The sequence below is a fragment of the Anopheles coustani genome, chromosome 2, assembly GCF_943734705.1.
Source record: "Anopheles coustani chromosome 2, idAnoCousDA_361_x.2, whole genome shotgun sequence".
Lineage (NCBI taxonomy): Eukaryota > Metazoa > Arthropoda > Insecta > Diptera > Culicidae > Anopheles > Anopheles coustani.
In genome coordinates this window covers 75,435,126-75,454,239 of record NC_071289.1, presented here as the reverse complement: position 1 = coordinate 75,454,239, position 19,114 = coordinate 75,435,126, and the positions used below count along the sequence as shown (strand labels likewise).

At 47.3% G+C, this 19,114-nt stretch overlaps 1 protein-coding gene across 1 annotated transcript in view; it reads right to left on the bottom strand.

Annotated features, from left to right (window-relative positions):
* Positions 1–19,114, bottom strand: part of LOC131266422 (mediator of RNA polymerase II transcription subunit 13) — a 42,336-nt gene that overhangs the window by 7,423 nt on the left and 15,799 nt on the right. The window contains exons 3-7 of the mRNA XM_058268937.1: positions 6,304–6,391; positions 6,117–6,200; positions 4,570–5,787; positions 940–1,162; positions 221–867 (exon numbers count right to left, since the gene is read on the bottom strand). Coding sequence (XP_058124920.1) covers positions 221–867; positions 940–1,162; positions 4,570–5,787; positions 6,117–6,200; positions 6,304–6,391 — 2,260 coding nt within the window. The remainder of the gene's footprint in view (positions 1–220; positions 868–939; positions 1,163–4,569; positions 5,788–6,116; positions 6,201–6,303; positions 6,392–19,114) is intronic.

Below are 19,114 nucleotides of genomic sequence, written 5' to 3'. Positions count from 1 at the left end.
CATGTACATGTATCATGTAACAAAAAGGTATCGAAGTACTATTTTTTTTTGTTTTGTTTATGACTAAAACCAAGTTGATATCGGTTTTGAAACATTCATAAAAGTTTGGTGAGTGATGGTACAATTATTGGCATGCATTCTCAGAATGGAATGCATCATAGAATTTCATTTCAGAGCTCGAAACATTTAAGGGAATAACCCTTGTTTGTCCGGTTCTTACCATGCGTCAAGCGAGGTGTAGTCGTACAGCAGCTGCGAGGTGCTGGGAATGTCCTCGCCCTGCAGCGTCTCGTAGTCCTTGCAGTACAGCGACGGCCGCTTGAGCGACTGCAGCATCTGCAGGATCGATTCGCGCTTGCTGGCCAAATTGTTCGCCATCGCCGTCTGGTGCGCGGAGCTGAACACGCTGTTGATGCTCGGCGTCATCGGGACGCCACCGCCACTGCCCGCTCCCAGCGCCGATTCGGACCGCACCTTCAGCCCGCCCGCACTCCCCGCGGACAGCGTGTTCCGGGGGGATGCCTTCAGCTGGCCCAACGCCGAGTTGCTGCTCGTCGAACTGTTGCTGCTGCTGCTGCTCGAGTTGCCCGACATTTGCTGCTGCTGGGAGTTTTGTTGTTGTTGTTGATGCTGCTGCTGTTGCTGTGATGAACCGCCATCCCCGGACCCACCGGTGCCCCCCGGGCCATTCCCGCCGCCCGGATGGGACGGTGTGTGGTACGGGGACGCGTTGATACTTTTGCTATCGTGCTGATCGGTTGGCGTCGGGGCGGGTGTGTTTTTGTCCAGATGGTCCAAACAGGGCGTCCCCGGTTGGACGCTGCGAGGATTATTCGAGGCAGGCGGATGCGGTGACATGGTCATAAGCTGTCGATAAAAAAAGGAAACACAAGTTAGTCCAGCACACCTCACCGACGTGGTAAGCGACTCGTGTCCTACCTGATCCCCGGATGGAACCGACGTCGGTTGCGATACGGAGGACGGTTGCATCGGCGAGGGGGCCGCACTGGCCGGCGAACCCTCCGAGGGCAGCGGGTGCGAGTCCCCTATCGACATCGGGTTCCGGCCGTAGGAAGACGGCCCACCGTACGGCGTGGTGTTACCGACGGCGTTTCCGGCGTGCGATCCACCATTTCCGCTGGCGGAACAGTTTTGGTTTGATCTGGAAAAAAAAGTACAGCAAATGGTTCGACCATTCAATTAACCGGCGGGTAATTTATAAGAAGCTAAAAATTAGGGTGAACATAAATCAACGGCAAACAGTGGTTCTTAAAACTATGTTACACTAAGAGTACATGGAAAGATGCAGCGCGAAGTTAGAAAAAAACGGACAGAAATAGAGAAGTAGTTGTATGAAGTTAGGCCAACACATGCGTAACACGATCCATCGAAAGGTACATAACAGAACAGACAAGTGTACGAATGCACGAAGGGTAAGAAATAGAGAAAAGAGAAAATATAAATGAACTACGGAGAAAAGGTTTACTTCAACAAGATCTTATTGAGTTGCCTTTTTATTTGGGCAGTGATTCTTAAAACCTGTGTTGAAAATGTTGCTAGAAGAAACTACAGTAATCGGAAGGTATGTATTGAAATTAAAATGGATCACCCAAAGAATGCCAACAGTGTTGGACGAATATTCCCACCGGGAATCTATTTCTAAATCGAGTCCAGAAGTTCGCTTTCCAGAAATGACGAACTATGATTCATTTCATTTCGTGATTCAGAAAATTCATAGTAATAACAGCTTTTGAACTTTTAAATAATGAAGGGAACGTGCACAACGGTGGTCAAAAAGGTTACATTATCGAATTCCAAAATTTTCTTCAAGTTGTCTAACGCAAATCCTTAAGAAGTGTGGGTCTCCTAATGGAGGTCCTACCGGATTGTTGTATATTTCGACTGTCAGATATTAATTAATTCGATTCAATTAATTTCAATAGAACGGAACAGAGATTGAGAGGCACATCCTAACAGCTTCAATGTTTTCAAAAACTTTGTGAATGAATACAAATTTAAACTCGTCTTCCGTACGATCAACATTCACTCTTGTTTCTTCTCCTCAAGAGTTCAACTCAAATACGCTGAGTTACTGCCGGTTCGAAAATGATTTAACGGACCTTCACTGAACACTAGAATTTCACGGAAATTCAACGTGGATGACTTCATGATAAGGTGGATGATTCACGACGCCTTGCTCCGTCGTCTTCACGCGGCCCGATGGTGACTTCGGAAAGGGCTCCCTTATTCTAAGGCGAAGCGTGTGTGTTTATGTGTGTGTGTGTATGCGTGTGCTTTACCAGTGTGTGGAGGCGAAAATGCGCGCAGTGAGGGGGGGGGGGTGAAGGTCGGTGTAGATATTAGGCCCCGAAACCCCGAGTGGGGGAGGAAGGTGGTGATGGACATGGCGAGGAAAAGTAAAAACACGAACGAACGGACAGAGCGATATCAAGGATAAGGGATGAGAAGACGCGTGTGTGCTTGGCGGAGGTGTGGGGAGGGGGTTGGGTAAGCGTTCGTGATCGTGCCCCGCACCACCGAATGACTCCCCTTCTTCTCCTCCTCTTCCTCCACGAGATGGTGGTAGTGATCGTTCGTGATGGTGATGGTGATCCCGCGAATTCCGTCTCTCGCGGCGGTGTTGGCGCGTGTGCGGGAAAACCCCTACCCGGGGAGGGAATGGGGAAGGGAGGGAGGGAGAGGAATGATGCACTACCACCCGCCCAGTTGCTGTACATCAACTACTAAGGGGCAACCAACCTGAAGCACGAGTCGGCCAGTTCGAGCGGATCGGCGACACTGTCACCGGAGGAGATGGCTCCGGGCGAGGGGGCGGCTTGGGCGTCCGGGGCCGATGTGGACGTTGACGACGCAGCTTTGGCAAGAGCAGCAGCAGCAGCGGCAGCGGCAGCGGCGGCGGACAAACTCATCGGCTTGCAGCCGGGTCGGAAAAGCGCTTCCTGCGGGGTTCGTTTGTGGAACGGAATTCTCGGGGGACGGTGATGATGGTGGTGGTGGTGGTGGTGGTGGTTGTGATGGCTGTGACCATGATGGTCCTTGCCCGCCTGTCCACCACCACCTTGGTGTTGTTGGTGGTGGTGGTGGTGATGTTGTTGGGAAGACTTTTCACCACGATTGTTGCCACCGCCGGAAAGGGCTGCGATCGCGTAGGACGACGCGTTGGCTGGCGAGATCGATACGGAGGATTTACCGTGGCGGTGGGCGGTGGAGGAGGAAGAGGAACCACCGGGGGTGGACGGAGAAGCAACGGAAGCGTAAAGGCTTCCACCGGCAGCGGCACTGCTGGAAGAGGAAGCCACAACTGCTAGCTGCTGCTGCTGTGCCCTCCCAAGGGACGAGGAGGACGAAGACGACGACGAGGAGAACGGTGGTGATCCTTGGCGACACCTGGAACATCCCGGAACATACAGTATTCACATACATTTATCGGGGCACGCGTGTTTGTTAGGTTTTACATTTCCCCCGCGGAACGCAAACCATACGGTTGTTGGTTGTTATTTTTTTTCAATTGTCAAATTTTTCCCGTAAGGATGTGCGTGCACGAGAAAACGAAGAAGAAGAAGCGAAAGAAAGAGAGAGAGAAAGAAAGGGAAAATAAATAGTAAGGATGGGTAATAATAAAAGAGAACAAGAAAAGAATAGAAATAGCGGTGACTTGAGGCACGTGAGGCGAAACAAACCACAGAAAACCGAGGGAAAACCACGCACGTACACACACACACACACACACAAGAAAATCACACAAACACACGTGACGCAAGAGCGCAGCTGAAATGTGCGGAGGGATGGTGAAGTCTGGGAGTTCGGGAGTCTCTCAAGATAGGCACTTCCTCGGAAGGATGATGGGAAAACGTAAAGGAAAATGTATTTTTGAAAAGCATGAGCAAACAAACAAAACTTTCTTAGCGGGACGACGACAGGACGGAGGGAAAGCGTTTTAAGTTCCGCTTGAACTCCTGCTGTGTACCAACAAACAGTGAACCACAAACAAAGTGAGATATCGCGAGTTATGAAAAAGATATTCAAAGGTCAGGCGACCTACCCTATTTAGAGATAAAAAAAGATAGATTACAATCATGCAATTAAAGCTATAAAGCAAGGTGACAGGACATAAGAAAGCGGAAAAAAACATTCAAAATTGACAAATTACAAAATGATAATTGTAAACAAAATTAAATTGAATAAAAAACATAAAAATAAAAAAAAGATCAACTATTGTCACGGATAAAAAGCAACAGCAAAGAAACAAATACGGGCTCAGCAATGATTTTCCCTACTCATTGCTGATATGTAATACAGTAATACTAAAAAGCATCAATCAGGGGTTGAATTATTTTCTTCTAAAATAAGCACACAACTATTACAGGATGCATAGAAAAACGTAAACAAAACAATCTGCAGCTAGTAAATGTAACAAACACGTTGGGGTCGTGGGTTAAGGAGTGTCGGAGAAAACCATGGACGTAGATTGTTAAGGGGCGGACGAAGTTTTCGCGTGGGGAAAATGAGTTCGTGCGGATTAATGTTTCGGGTTCGGTTTGCACTTACTTGACGCACGAACAGGGCACCTTGGCGGCCGGGTCGCTTATCTCCCACACCGAGGAGTTACCGTTCGCGTCAACGGCTCCGTTGGCGGCCGCGGACGAATTTTCGTCCCCTCCGCCCCCACTGCCGGCGGTGTCCTTTGGTTCGGTTTTGATCGTGACACCGCCAGCATTCGCCGACGACGACGCGGACGCCGCCGTCGCCGCTGTCCCTTGGCTGGTGGAGGAGTTGGTGGCGGGTGGGGTGGGCGGGGCGGCATGCATGATGCAGTCCTGCCAGACGCGCTCGGGCAGGATGACGGCGGCCGACTTGTTGATCAGCGCCGACGACATGCTGAGCGGGTTGCCGAGATCGTTGAGGGGCGATTCCGGCACGGTGAGCGGTGGGGTCATGAGGGATTTGTGGTGGTTCCGCTGGCGCACGGACGCCCCTTGGGCGGGTGGTGCAGGCGGAGCGGAGGTTGGCGGACTGGGTGTGCCCGAGATTCCCGCCTTTCCGGGTGCTGAACCGGCGGCGGTTCCACCGGGCGTTGCCGGTTGATTGCTGGCCGCCGGCGGTAGGTTGATGGAGGGGCCAGGTCGTTCACTTTTCACCACGCCCTCGGCCGGAAGGCAGAGACCCTCGAGGGCGGAAACGACGGCGGCGGCGGCGGTGGCGGTGGAGGTTGATTGATTGCTGGTCCCGTCACCCGGAGCCCGATCATCCAGGTCCGTGACGAGCACGTACTTCGATGGGTAGCGCATCCGCACGCGCCCAACCATGATCTCCACGATGGGCGGCACACTGTCCGCGGTGTCGCTGAGTCCCACGTTCTTGCTCGAGATCGGATAGAACGCGCTCCAGTCGTCCAGGATTTTCTGCGTTTGCGGATCGGTCGCCTTGTAGCTCTGGCCGGTCAGCGTACCGGCCAGTCCGAACGGCGCCAGCAGAACCTCCCGGGGCGGGGAAGCGGTCGGAGGAGCCGGCGTGGAGGTAGCGGCGGATGGCCCCGAACAGGGACCATGGCCGCTGCCGGGAGATCCGGGAGCGCCAGCGTTCGAAGCTCCCGCGGGACTGGAAGAACCGGCTGCCGAGGACGGAGTGCCCTGTTGCGCCAGAGCCTCCTCGAGGTGCTTCATCGTCAGTGGCCTCACCGGGGGATGCTCCCGGATGTCCATCGCCACACACACGGTACTATCACCGTGCACGAAGAACGCAAACGAGAACGATGCGTGATGTGAGCTGAAAGGCAAAAAGGAAAACTCTCTTAATCGGGGGATTTCATAAGAAATTTTTGGGGGTCCTTCAATATCTCAGGTCTAAAAAAGGACTATATTTCAATCGAGTTTGGTTTGTCGGTGACGGAACGAGGATCGAGTGCAACAACGTGCCTTCAGCAATCAATCTCAGAGGTCCACCGGCACCCGGGGGTGCTTGCTCTCGGAAACGCCTTCACAATCCCATGGGGTTTGGAAGACCCAGCCATGCTCTTCGAGCTGGGCCTCCCGATAGCTAACGCTGGGATAGGCGCTTCCGGAAATTGTGATTTCACAGTAGAAGTAGGGTCTTACCTTTTGCCGAACAGTCTGTCGCCGTTCGAGCTCGGCTGCACGAACCACCTGCCAATTCGGACCACATCCCGGGACAGCAGGCATCTGTTGAAATGGAAGGGAGATGAGAAACCAAACCGGATAAAGACATGCTCTCTCCACTTTGGTCAAGTCGGGGAAGAGGAACCTCCCCGGAAGCGATACGCACCGTTCGATCACATTATGCAACGCCTTGAACAGCAACGAGCGGCACTCGTACGAAAGGCCATTCTCCCAGGATCCTTTATCGCCGGCTTCTGTAAGAGAGTAAGGAGAATAAAAAAAAAACGATATAAAATAAGCCATCTTGTAAACGATACATCTTCCTAGAGTTAAGAAAAGGCCAAAAGAAATTGAACAAATTAATGCCCCATTACAGAACCAACCACGCTGAACCAAGTCGTCGTCGGAAGGAAACAAGAAAAGTTTCCATTGCATTCCTGTGACATTTCCAAAAAGAAAGAAACAGCCAGAAACGAACGAAATGTCACCGATGCAAAGTATTAAAAGTCCATCAACCACATTAGTACCCACCGACGCTGGGCCATCGTCCCCGCCAAACGGAATGCTTGCATGCCGGCGTGCCGTTTAAGGGCAAGTTTTTCCTTTGCAAAAAAGAAATACAAAACCCAAACATGTTCATTTCTATGTTTTCGGGGTTCAGAAGGTGAGGACAGAACGATACGAAACGTCCACGGCTGTTGTTTCCCAGCATGCAATTGGGGCAACTGTTTTTCCCAAGACGAGCAAGAGAGAGAGAACGTTAGTCCAAATCATCCAACGTCACGAAAGTGCACCAGAATGGAGGTGGAACCTTTTTTAATGCCAAACTTTTCCAAGGCAAAGGGTTAAGAATCGGTCTCAAGAAAAAAAAAGTTAAGTTGCCTTCTTAGAACTACGAAAAGTCATCGATTTAGAAAACGGCACATCAGTAGAAGAGCGAAAAACTTTTTCGTTTGATGTTTTTTCTTTAGAACGCAGAGTTTTCGACAAGAGGAAAACATTTGACATTTCGTCCCGCGTTCCAGCGGCAGGTGGAAAGCCCGGTGCAGCGAGGTCAAACGGACACACACCTGTTCGCGGTCCTGTCGGCAGTAAGGCGCGCGAAAGTTAGTTGCCCTCGTTAGCCCACTTATAACCCTTAAAGGTTGAAAGGGTATTTAAAGAGCAAATGATAAACAAACTGAAATGGAAAAGTAAACAACAGCAAACATGAACCATGGGTATGTTTGAAAGACAGGAAGCAGTTAGAAGCGATGATGTATTTATAGTGCGTTAGAAACATGTGTATGTAGATGTATAAACAAGTTAATATAATTAATTTCATGAGCACATCATATACCTACTAACGTGAATATCGATTTTTATTGAAAACATGAGATATTCGTCTTCTTCCAAACTAATTTCGATGTGCTTTTTTAATATGGTACAGTCCTATTTAAAGAACAGTATGAAAATTTATTATGTAACATATCATTCCTAGAATTTCTAGTCTTGTCTTTTTAATCTTTGGGGTTCGTGATAAAACCATAATATAAATTATAAATTAATTATAGTACTCATTCCTGTTTCTATGTCCTTAAATTCACTCACCAACTTTTTAAAACGGAAGCAATGTTTTATTGATTCTAATTGTTCGAAGAACGGAACTTTGATCTAAAACATCACACACTACCTTTAAAGGTTAAAGGAAGAAAACACGGTAAGTGCCTCAGACGGCACGTTTTCGGTGCGTCTTTTGCTTACACTACTTCCCTTCCTGGCTGGCGTGCCGTCGCCACGTTGGTTCGTGTCCCAAACAACGGTCGAAATAAAAAAAAAAAGTGCCGTCCCCGGTTGGTTGCAACCTTCAGCAACATCAACAACAACAGGTCGTCGAGGTGGTTGCTTGCACCGGGGAAAATGTGCACTTTTTCACTCGCGCCACGTTTCGGTGGTGGAAAACAATTAAACAGAAAAAAACCCCGAGAGAAAAGTGAGAACGAGAGAAGAAGACCGCGCTTTTCATCTTCGTGTCTTGTAAATGCACCTTTGTGGTCAATTAAATTGGATCAAGTACATTAAGGAGAGAAGATTTCCTTCATCGAGAGACGTGCCGGGGTTGGATGGTGCGGGATGGTCGATGACGACCATTTGCAGACTGGCAGGAAAAGTAGGTTACCGAGAATTTGGGTTACGCAGTCGCCGGTTTCGGTGAAAGGGCCGCCTCTCGTCTTTGTGCGTGTAGAGATGATAAGTTCGACGAACTGCACGTGACTAAGAGTTCGAAAAAAATAAAAAACTTCGAGCCATCCATGAGTCATGAGTCACGCACGGTAAACATCTAAACGCAAGTCATTCAAACGTTCCGATAGCACTATCTTCTTGTAAGTACAACACGAGCGTTTGAATGACGGGATTCTAAGAATTTTTCAATCCTTCCGACGGCGGGGGAAAAAATGGGGGATGAAAATGTGTCCAGCAGAACTCCCGAAATGGGCCCGATAAGAACACTTTTGCCCACAGATATCAATTCTTGGCTCGTTAACAACCGCCACCGTCCTCCGTGTTCCCCCCTCCCCCCGAACCAGACACCAGTAAGGACGAAGTTTGCATCGTGGGTGTGGGAGGTTCGTTCGTCGGAAAACGGAAAAGCCCAGCACATTCCCATGACAGGACAGCAGGAGGACGGCCGAGGGAAGGAAGGCAGCAAAAAAAACCCTCCCAGCACATGGGCGATGGGCGTGGCTTCGGTGAGAAGTCGGTCGAAAGTCGTGCGCAGGATGAATATGCCTCCCGCTTTTCCCCCGGGGCGTCGCCCAGCCCGCCGGAGGAGAAGAATGTATTCGCATTCGTTTATTCGAATAAGAATGAGCGGCGGGTTTTAAACATGCGGAAGAAGACACACTCCTTCCAGTGTCCTTCAGCTTCGGATCGATTCCGGGTGGAAAAGCGTTTGGTTATGACCGTGGGGACCAGGGGGGAGGATTGGAATCACCCTCCGTTGTGGGGTGGAATATTTTCCTACAACAGGGAAGGCATCTCCCAGTCGAGGATGTACAAAGTAATCCCCCAAAATGGTTGTAAATACATTTTTCGATTGTTTGAATATTGTAGTTCCATCTTCTCACACACTCATTTCCCTAGGGGTTGTGTCTGCTTAACCACACAGAAATGGAAGGGATTTAAGGGGTGCAATCCATGGTGGTAATTTAGCGAATAGCATATCATTTTAAACCTGTTTTATTGAAAGTATAAAACAACTAGTGTGAAACGTTGAAAGTGTTTTTTTTATAAATTGAATTACACACTGTTGCAAGCGTGGAATTTGGCAATGTGTATTTATTCTATTTTATGTTATTTTAAAATAAAAATTGTTTATTTAAATTTCTAAAACAAATTTCCAAATTTTTGCATAAACATTAATCATATGATACCAATGTCTAGGTTCTTCTTTACAACTATTAGTTTAAGAAACGTCTTTATTTATTACTTGTTTAAAATTTAAAAAAAAAATCAAATTTTTGCATAAACATCAATCATATTCAATGTCTACGATCCTATTTAAAACTATTAATTTAAGAAACGTCTTTTTTATTGTTTGTTTATATTTCTAAAACAAATTTACAAATTTTTGCATGAACAATAATCATATTCAATGTCTAGGTTCCTCTTTAAAACTTTTAATTTAAGAAACGTCTCCTTTTTTGCCAAAGCAACTAATTGTATATTTGTCATATTTTATAATCGAATTAAAGCTACACTGGTTCACAATGCGAGCACATTTTCACACATCTAAAAACGACTTTCCTTCTCACCCTGATGATACACATTCCCGAAAAAAACAGGACAGTTGAAAGATTCGAGTGGTTTATTTTCGAATGACTGACGAATCAATTGCGATGGTGATTCGGTTTCGCGCGCATGATCGTTCGCATGTGGGATGCTTGTATCCACCGGAGCGCACCCAGCGCACCCAGATGAGTGGAAAAGGGCATAAAATAAGCATTAAGTGCAATGATGGTGGTTAAAATAGACCGGGAGAGAGAGAGAAAGAGAGAGGGAGCGCAGTGGTGGAAAAAAGAATCGCCCATCCGTCAGGCGAATTTTTGTGGCGAATGAAGTTCAAGATCAGCACATCGGAGGATCGTGTTGGCAATATGTTGAACGGTTGCTCCGGCAGCAGGGCCTCGTTCACCTTGACACGCAAAGCAACGAAACCTTCGCAACCATTAGCGGCTGGAGTAGGAAAAACTACATTTTTTAAGGCCACAGTGAAAGGAGATCGTCCTTGCCGAATTTGGTACGGTTTGCTGCAAAATCTTTTCAATTAACTGAAGTAGGTTAAATTATGACAAATTGATATGCGGGAAACTGTAGTCTTTTCCCTTTCTTCAAACAGTATAATCCACAATCGATCCAAAAGCAAATACTTCTATTGACTTTAAACCCCCTTTATGGATTATATTAACGATCGGCTTCTTTTTGTCTTCTTCGGCGCGAAGTCACGCGTACCGAACCGCGAGTGCTTCGGAGTGTTCTGAGGTCACCAACACGAATGAACAACGCAAAAACAGCGGCACCACGCCGCGCGTGCTAGACAACAAAGTATGCACCCCCTTCTTCGTGCATGAAAATATGCTTTTGAATATTATTTTTGCACACACCGCTAAACGAAGATCGTCGGGGAGGAGGTTAATTGTCACCCTGATAAACATCCTGTGTTTACGTTCGGTTTCGGTGGCCCTCTTCCCTAACCCTAAAGCCCTTCAGCGCGATCAACCCTTATCGGATTAATGTCGGACCAAAACCTACCCTACGTGAACGCGAGCGAGGCCGGAAATCGCTGCCCGATTGTGGCGGATGACCTGACGTCACACACGCACACACACAGCACCCGGGGCCGCTCATCTAGGCCGCTCGCGAGGAACCGCAAATGGACGCACGACGCGGCGTTTGGCAAAAAGGGCAAACAAATCCCGTTCGAACCATTTTCCGGGTGGTGGTGGAGAGAAAATCATCGGTCATTAGATAGGACAGAGGGTGGGGGGGGAGAGGGGGGGGGGTTGCCATCCCCTTGAGAGGGTCGTTTAGCATGTGCCCGCGTGTGTGTGTGTGTGTGTTAGAGAGTTTCCCTTATATTATACCCATCCATGTGTGTTGACAGTTTGTTTTTCCCTTCATATGTTGCTCCTCTCCGAGATTGTCGCAACCAAAGCCGGAGAGTGAGAGCAATTACTCGCCTTTTTACATCACACACACACTCACACTCCGACGTAACCAAAGGGTCCCCTTGGGCACGAGAAAGTGGGTGGGTGGGTGGTTGATTGAATCCGTGGGGTGCAGAGAGAGAGGGTTGAGGGTTGATCGAAAAACTGGATTTTCCTGTTTTTGCTCTCAATTGCAACGTTGTGTTTTACTTTTCGTCGTTTTGCCCGTTGTCTCAGCACACCTTTTTTTTCTTAACCCTGTAAATATTTTTTAAACTTTTTTTTTTCTCCTTTTTCGCGATCTCCAAGATCTCCTCTCACGACACGGCTCTCTCTCTTTCTCTCAGCGTAAATCTTGCGAGTTAAATCGCGTTTCTCCGAATGACGCGCGACCGACGACGACAACAATTTACTCGCGCCTCGCGGAAGCTAGAAAGAAGGTGATGGACCGTAACCGGGTTGTGTGAACGGAAGAGGGGTGGGGTGGCTAGGGGAGAGGAGAGGAGGGGTTTGATTTGTTGCCGCCAGCGTCTCGCACGCCGGTAAAGTGGTTAAGTACGCGAGAAGCAGTATCGCGGAACGCATTCCATATGCACGCGCACACACACACATACACACACATGCATCTAACCGAGTGCATCCACGAGTGCACGATGTGTGTGTCTGTGCAAGGGGATGGGAAGCTGGGGTGATGCATATGAAAACAAAAAAATATAAATAAACATAATGTTAGGATTTCGCTCTTTCGCTGACGGGGTTTTTTCCCCTATCGACTCGGAAAATCCAGACATCCGATTCTTTAAACCCATCGAATAAATCGATGTAAATAAGAAAATGAAGGTGTCCCATCACAGACAAACGCATTCGATTTATCAAAGTCCAAACCGAAACGGTCCAATTCCGTCGTAAAACCGTCGTCTCAATAAAACGAGGAAAACCCACAACATCTGATTTCATCGTGCCACTTGTGCACCCCCTCCTCCCCCACTTTCTTTGTCGTACTTTTTCATCAAACATCCGGGCTTATCGCACGAGAGCCGGGTGTGTTTGCCTCGACGCGTTCGCGTGCTCACTTCGCATGGCATTCGCGCATTTGGCAGATATGATACTCTCCTCTATTTATTGCTCTATAATTAGCAACCCTCCACCACCCTCGCTTCCACCCCTGCCGCCTTCTAACCGGCATGCGAGCCAATGGTCACACACACACCGAGGGCCGATCCTGCTCAATCAACACCGGGGCGCGTCGTTGGGTCGGCAAAAGTGCGCACGAAGAAGGTAACGCGTGCTTCCTTCACCAAACCTTTGCACGCGCGCTCGCGCCTGCATTATCTTTTTGGGGTTCTCGGTTTGGGACTAATGGTGACTGTTCTTTTTTTTCCTCCCTTCTTTTGGCCGAGATTTTTCCAACATCGTCTAATTTTAAAACGTGCTAATTGCATTTGGTGCGGCCCCCGATGCTGTGTATTGTAACCAGACACTGCAACGCGAGACGACGCGACGGGAAGACGACACGGATAGTTTTCCTCTGGCCCCTGTGGGGAAAGAGAGAATTTTCTCGTCGATCGAAAAATTTATCCCTGTCTCTCTCTCGTTCTCTTTCTCTCTTCCCCCTGTTCTAACGGTTTGTTCGGTTGTTTATAGCGGCGAATAAAGACGCGCGATCAGTCGATTTCTTGGTGATTTAGAGACAAAAAATGTGTAAGCAAAAACAAATTGCAAAATAAAAAAGTTGTTAAAGAAATTAAGACACAAAAAAATTAAAAAAATATAGAAACGTATCGTTCCATTACAACGTATTTAAAAACTTCTTCACAGGCACTGACAATCTTCATGTTTAAGACTGTTATTAAAATTGTACTTTATCCTTAACTTCACTTCAACATTTTTGAAAAATTGTATGTAGAAAAGTAGATAACAGTAGATATATTAAAAGTGGAAAAAACAGTTTTTACAATTATTGATATTGAAAGCTGGTGAAAAGCAGAAGCACTACTTCTTGGACACGGTACAATATTTTAACTATTGCAAATAAAAGGGATGGAATTGGAAACGAATGAGAAAAAAACAAGCTTTTATCAAAAATCCATTTTTGTTAATAAAGGAACTTTTACTTTCATACAAACCAGAATATTGGACGAAAAGCTGCACAAAAAGTTTGATTTAAAATGGTTATAAATAAATTTGCTTCAAGCAATAATTCACCAACAAAACCAAACTTCATTAAAATATTTTCTGAGAGATGAACATAAAAATATGGAAACTATGTATCATTAATAAAAGATGGCTAACTTTCGAGTTAAGAAGCTTTTGAACAAAATAAAAAATCTTTCCAAGAGTAATTGGACACTTCACGCATCACAATCGATGGTTGATATGCAAAACAGCGGAACACCCTGGGACTTGTATCAACCAAACAATGCAGGTGAGTGGAAAGAAAAGTGGTTACCGACAGGCGGGTGCATCGCTTTGCACCAAGGTGTCTTGGTGGGCTCGTTTTTCGGCTGTCTTCTTTGCATTGCGTTGCACATTGCGCACTGCATCGGCGAACGTTGTTGCGTATTGCGTCGGTGCAGCTGGTGCAGCACCTTCGGAGTTATTGTGGTGCGCTCGAACGGCATGCAATGGTTCGTTTGCATCGATTGTGTGGTGTGCTGTTGGAAAAACAAAAGAATCCTCTTCGGCAAACGATACGCCATTGGTTGCCCAATTCATGTTAGAATCAAGTATTCAAACAATCTTACTAATGCTACTTGCAGAACAACCAACGTTTCGTTAAAAATTTGGAAAATTGTGGTTAACTACTCCTCTTAACTTGTCCTCCACCTGCGACAAAGCGGAGGAAAGTTGTGAATTATTCAGTTCACAATATCGCAAGTACAATGCCTTCCCACCGACAGAAAGGGGCAAACTTTCCATTCCCTAATTCTCCCGAAAATTGCCCTCCCCCGCGTGCGAAACTTCCTCCCCAGCCGGAAAATCGATACCATATTTCGCGCTGCAAACTACACTCCCATGTAGTCAAAAGCCTTTTCGATTGAATGCGATTCCCATTCGCTCGCTAAACGTACCCCCGGTCGTTGGTTTGGCGTTTTCACTAAAAAATATGAATTTCACACCCCCACCCCACGCTTCACCGTTCCCCCAACTCCACCCGAGGAGCAGCGGTTTTTGTGTCTCATCGTCGCATCATCGTCGTGGTGGAAGTAGTTTTGCCTAAAAACTACATAGTAGTGTGGAAAATTTACAATTGGCTAGGCCGGGGGGGAGGGGGCGGGGGTTTGAGGGGAGGAAACGGGACGGAGGTTTTTGGGGGGAGCAGTCTCATGCGAGCGAGTTCCGAAGCCCCGATTTCGAGGAGAGGCACATTTCCAGAAGATGCCAAAGGGCCACAACACAGAGGGGGGTGGGTGGCGTACTGCTGCCTGATGGTGCTCCAGACAGCGATTGATTTGTTGCCTACCGCATGTGCATACACACACACACATATACAACGACTCAACTTCGCCCACGCCAAAAAAGCAAGGTTAGGAAAATGCGAAAGGTTCCTTTTTCGATTCCGAAGGATCGAGCACGGTTTCGAGAGCGTTCCGCCACTCGAACTCGAGGCGTGCGGTCTCTCCCGGCCGGTGTGTGTGTGTGTGCGGGTTGTGAGCCGGCGGGCAACAACAGCCGGAAAAGGTCCTGCGGCCGGTGAGGCCGCGGTGGACACTCACTAGCACCACTACTAAATACCAATAATCACCATGGCATGACCGAAACGCTACGCACGGTACAATCTTCGCGGACTTTGTTGGAGTTGGAGAAGGTACCAACGACTCAGGGAAAACCTCCCCCCGGAGAGTGAAAGAGGTTCGGTAAACATACCGTGTTTCGGACATCGGTGGACATCGGATCGTACGAGAACCGAACAAAAAAAAAACCGTCCACGAGCCGAAAAGTGATGAGGAAGGACGAGTGAGAACGAGTTGTTTCGCTTCTCACTACTCACCACCGGACTCCGGACCGGAAAAGCCAGGAAGTGGACATGCGCACGAGGGCATTCCGGGAGAGCTGAAACCGTGGAAACGTCACTGATAACGAGTGGGCATGTGGGCAAACCTTTTGCCTGGTATCCATTTACAGATTGTCCCCTTCCAAGGAATACGAGAATGTCACCCTGAAGTGGCAATAAGTTCGCATTAAATATTAATTTATGGCTATACTATTTCACGAGTTTTTTGAGCAACGATTGAAGAAACTTTTGGTAGTAGTTCCACCTGTTTCTGAATGCGTTTCGTAAGTAAACTGTAAGGTTATTAATGCTGTACCAACTAAATTTTGGCTTGTTTTAAGCATCGTAAACTGACGAGCCGAAATAAACAGTAAAAAAAAAAACATTCTCTCTCGTTTAAAGTTTGCGTAATTCAAGTGCTCAGCCACCTGTCACATGCAGGCCTGTTCGCTGCCATCGGTAGCTTTCGCCCAGCTGTCGTAACATTAAGCAAAGCAAATTTGCGGAAACAACGCGACCAGACGCACAGCTGTCAACAACGTTGTTGGGAGTGTCATTTATGCTTCAGTCACCTCATCTCAGCATCTACCTTACGATGGTGGATTGTTTCGTTTATTGCGAAATCGATTCGATTGATTTACTTGAGAGATTGTTTGCAAAGTGACACCCAGGAGCGAGGGGAAAAGTTTTCCCACAACGTTATAACGCGCCATTTTCCCGGAAGGTTGGACCGTGCCAGGAACGAAAAACTTTTATCAAACAGTACAGATAACGGGAAAAGTGTTTGCAAGTTTATCGTCAGCTCTGAAACTAGTCCTACTTAGACATATTAACTGTGTACCATTTGTAGTACACTGAGAGGTCAACTTTTCACACATTTTGAATGCTGTTCATTGCTTCTATGCCTTTTTTTCTATAAGTTCTGTTTATTATTAGTTTAATTTTTTTTATTTTTTAGAAAATGTTTTTCAAGAACCAAATGTATATTACAGCATTGCAAAGATTTATAAAACAAATCAGTCAAGGACAAAATTGAGATCCATTGAGATTGAATTGTCAAATGAAATCAGTTCACATTCTTTGAAGCAATAATCTAGTCCCTCTTTCTAACGTCGGAATGCTATTGGGAAATTTTACTCCAGTATGACGTCGAACGTCACAACGAAAGGCCAAGTACGTGATTAGAGGCCAGATGAATGTTAAACACCTTCCTGTTGACATTTTACCCAACGGCCTTCCGCTGTAGACACATCCACCGCCGTATCTCCATGGAAATCCGTCTCGTTGCTCCAGATGACGATGATGATGATGACCAGTCGAGAGCGACGATCCTACCTGATGGCCTTACTGCCTGTCCAGTGAGCAGGTAGAACATGATTGTTCGGAGGAGAAAATTGTTTTCCGATGCCTGTACCTCGTCGCCAAACTTTTCATTCCCGTACAGGAACAGGATGTGCCCGCGCTTATTGAAAAGCCCCAGGTTAAATGGTTCAACGGACGATAAGCCTTAAGAGGAAATTTTAATCAACATGTACCGAAAATGTCACCGGTCTTTGCAATGGAAAAGGTTATTAAATTTGAAGCCTAGACCTACCTTAACTAGTAGCTTACAAAAACCAGTTACGAGTAGGATAATGAATATGGTGCTGAGTATCCTCGCTTAATTAATCAAATGTAAAAAAGACTAGCTTTTAGGAAAAGCCAAGCTTCTATAAGACTGTAATACAATTTTCCTGACCTGTAAAATAAAAAAAGGGAAAACAAAGAGTAAACCAAATCTACAGTCTACCATCTATCGAGAGGCGAAGGCTCATGCCATCATGTACATAGTGTCCCCTAAAGCTCTGGCTAAATGATCATTTTTCCTTCGCAAGTTTCGATAGGACGATGATGAAAATGCAGTAGGAAGTTTTCATGCCAATCAAAAGGCCCAGCATCATGGCCATGGACCAGCACACCTCATCATTTCATTCCAGCAGTATCCGGTAGACATTCCCTCTCCAGAGCACAGTGGGACAAACAGTGGACATCTCGAACCGCTTCTTAACGGTCGTAACGTTTTCCCAACTATTTTTAAATTTTAGCTTGCACCAATCGCCTGAAATAACAAGACTTATGATTTAAAATAGAAACATAAAATTTCCGCCCGTTGTCTCAGTGTTATACCACTGTGTGTGAGGGTGAATATTCGCTCATCGAAGCAATAAATACAGTTGATGTTCTGTTTGGCTGCGGGCGTACATCCACCAGTTTCGTACCCAATAATCTACCTTTATCCTTCGACAGGTTCCGGAGTGGCTCATCTGGGATGTCATACGGGTTAGTCTTCTTGCAACATTGCATTATGCATCGGTAAATGGTAGCAACACTTTTACCGGCAACTGAATTTGGTGAATGCTTTATTGAAAACTCTTGACTTGAATGGAGTACTTCTTTTTTTCTCCATTTAAAAGTTCCTTTAAACAAGGTCTATGAATAAAATCTGGACCCGGTTCGAAAGTCGTGCGGCAAACAAAACCCCCGTTACCGCTGCTTGTGTTACATGTTGGGGATTGCCATAATCTCCACCATATCCGCATACATCCTCCGGTGGTGGCGTAAACCGAGCCTCCGTTTGTGGCGTAAACCGATTCGACCGGAAGTTGGTCAGGCGTGAAAACGGCAACTTCATCACTGCTACATAGCACCGGCTATAACAACTCATCTGGCACCGATATATAAATCACGGGAGCTAGCTCAGCTAGCTTTTCTCATTCCATTCCCTTCCCTGCTTGGCCATCACATCTCGCTCCGAGACAAAGTTTCGCTCGGAGGTGCGTAGATTTTTTTGCCTCCTCTCTCTTTCTCTGACGTATTTTTTGCCTTTTCAGCCAACGCTTCATCTTTCAAATTTTTGGTTTCGCTTTTTAGAAAACCGGTTTGCATCGGGCCTCCCCGGGGAACAACCTTTGGAACGGAGGAGATGAAGGGAAAAAAATGCGCAGGCCGTAGGATCTGTAGAGTTCCCCCGGTGGATAGGTGGACCGGCCCGAACGAAGAAATGGAAGTGTCCGCGTTCTTCCATGCGTTCCCTGCGTAGAGTTCATTCAGTGTTCCACAAAGCGGATGAAGAAAGAGAGAGAGAGGGGGGTGAGATATACATAGGAAAAATGGACGACGCCTACAACCCTTGTAGGGGTACGTGAAGGCTCATTTTTCCCCGCTTCCTTTCGAGAGCTTTTTAAAGCCACAGGGTGTGTGTGTGTGTGGCCGAAAATTCGGACAAGACTAGCTCCGGAGCGAGCTCGTTCCACTCGTACAATGTTGTGTGCCCGCCTATGCTGCGACCGAATGCCCCGCACACACAGATGTTTCGCCAGGGTTTATTGCTCCGTTTGCCTCTTCGCTCGAGATCGTGCAATAATAGTCTACGCTGGCACCTAACGGCACCGGAAAAACTAACGGACGCCCTGGGATGTGGCGGGGTTCGAGAGTGCGTTCAACGGCCAATGTTCGATGAGATGAAAATGCGTACCCCCTCACCCCCTTGCCACCGTCCGGGAGCGATGTACATAAGCTCGCGGAAAAGAAAAAGAACGCCTAAACAGCACGCGGTGCTGTGGTGGAGCCTATCACGTTTCACGCGAGGAGATTGAGCGCCAACCGCCGCCCAGCCTGATGAACGGCCCCGGTTTTCCCACGGCAGCACGAGAAGCACCACATCAGTCGTCGTCTGGTGGACGCACACGGTTTAACGAACTCTTCGAGCCTTCGTTGCTGCTTCCCTGTGTTACGTGGCGGCTCATCGTCGCGGATTT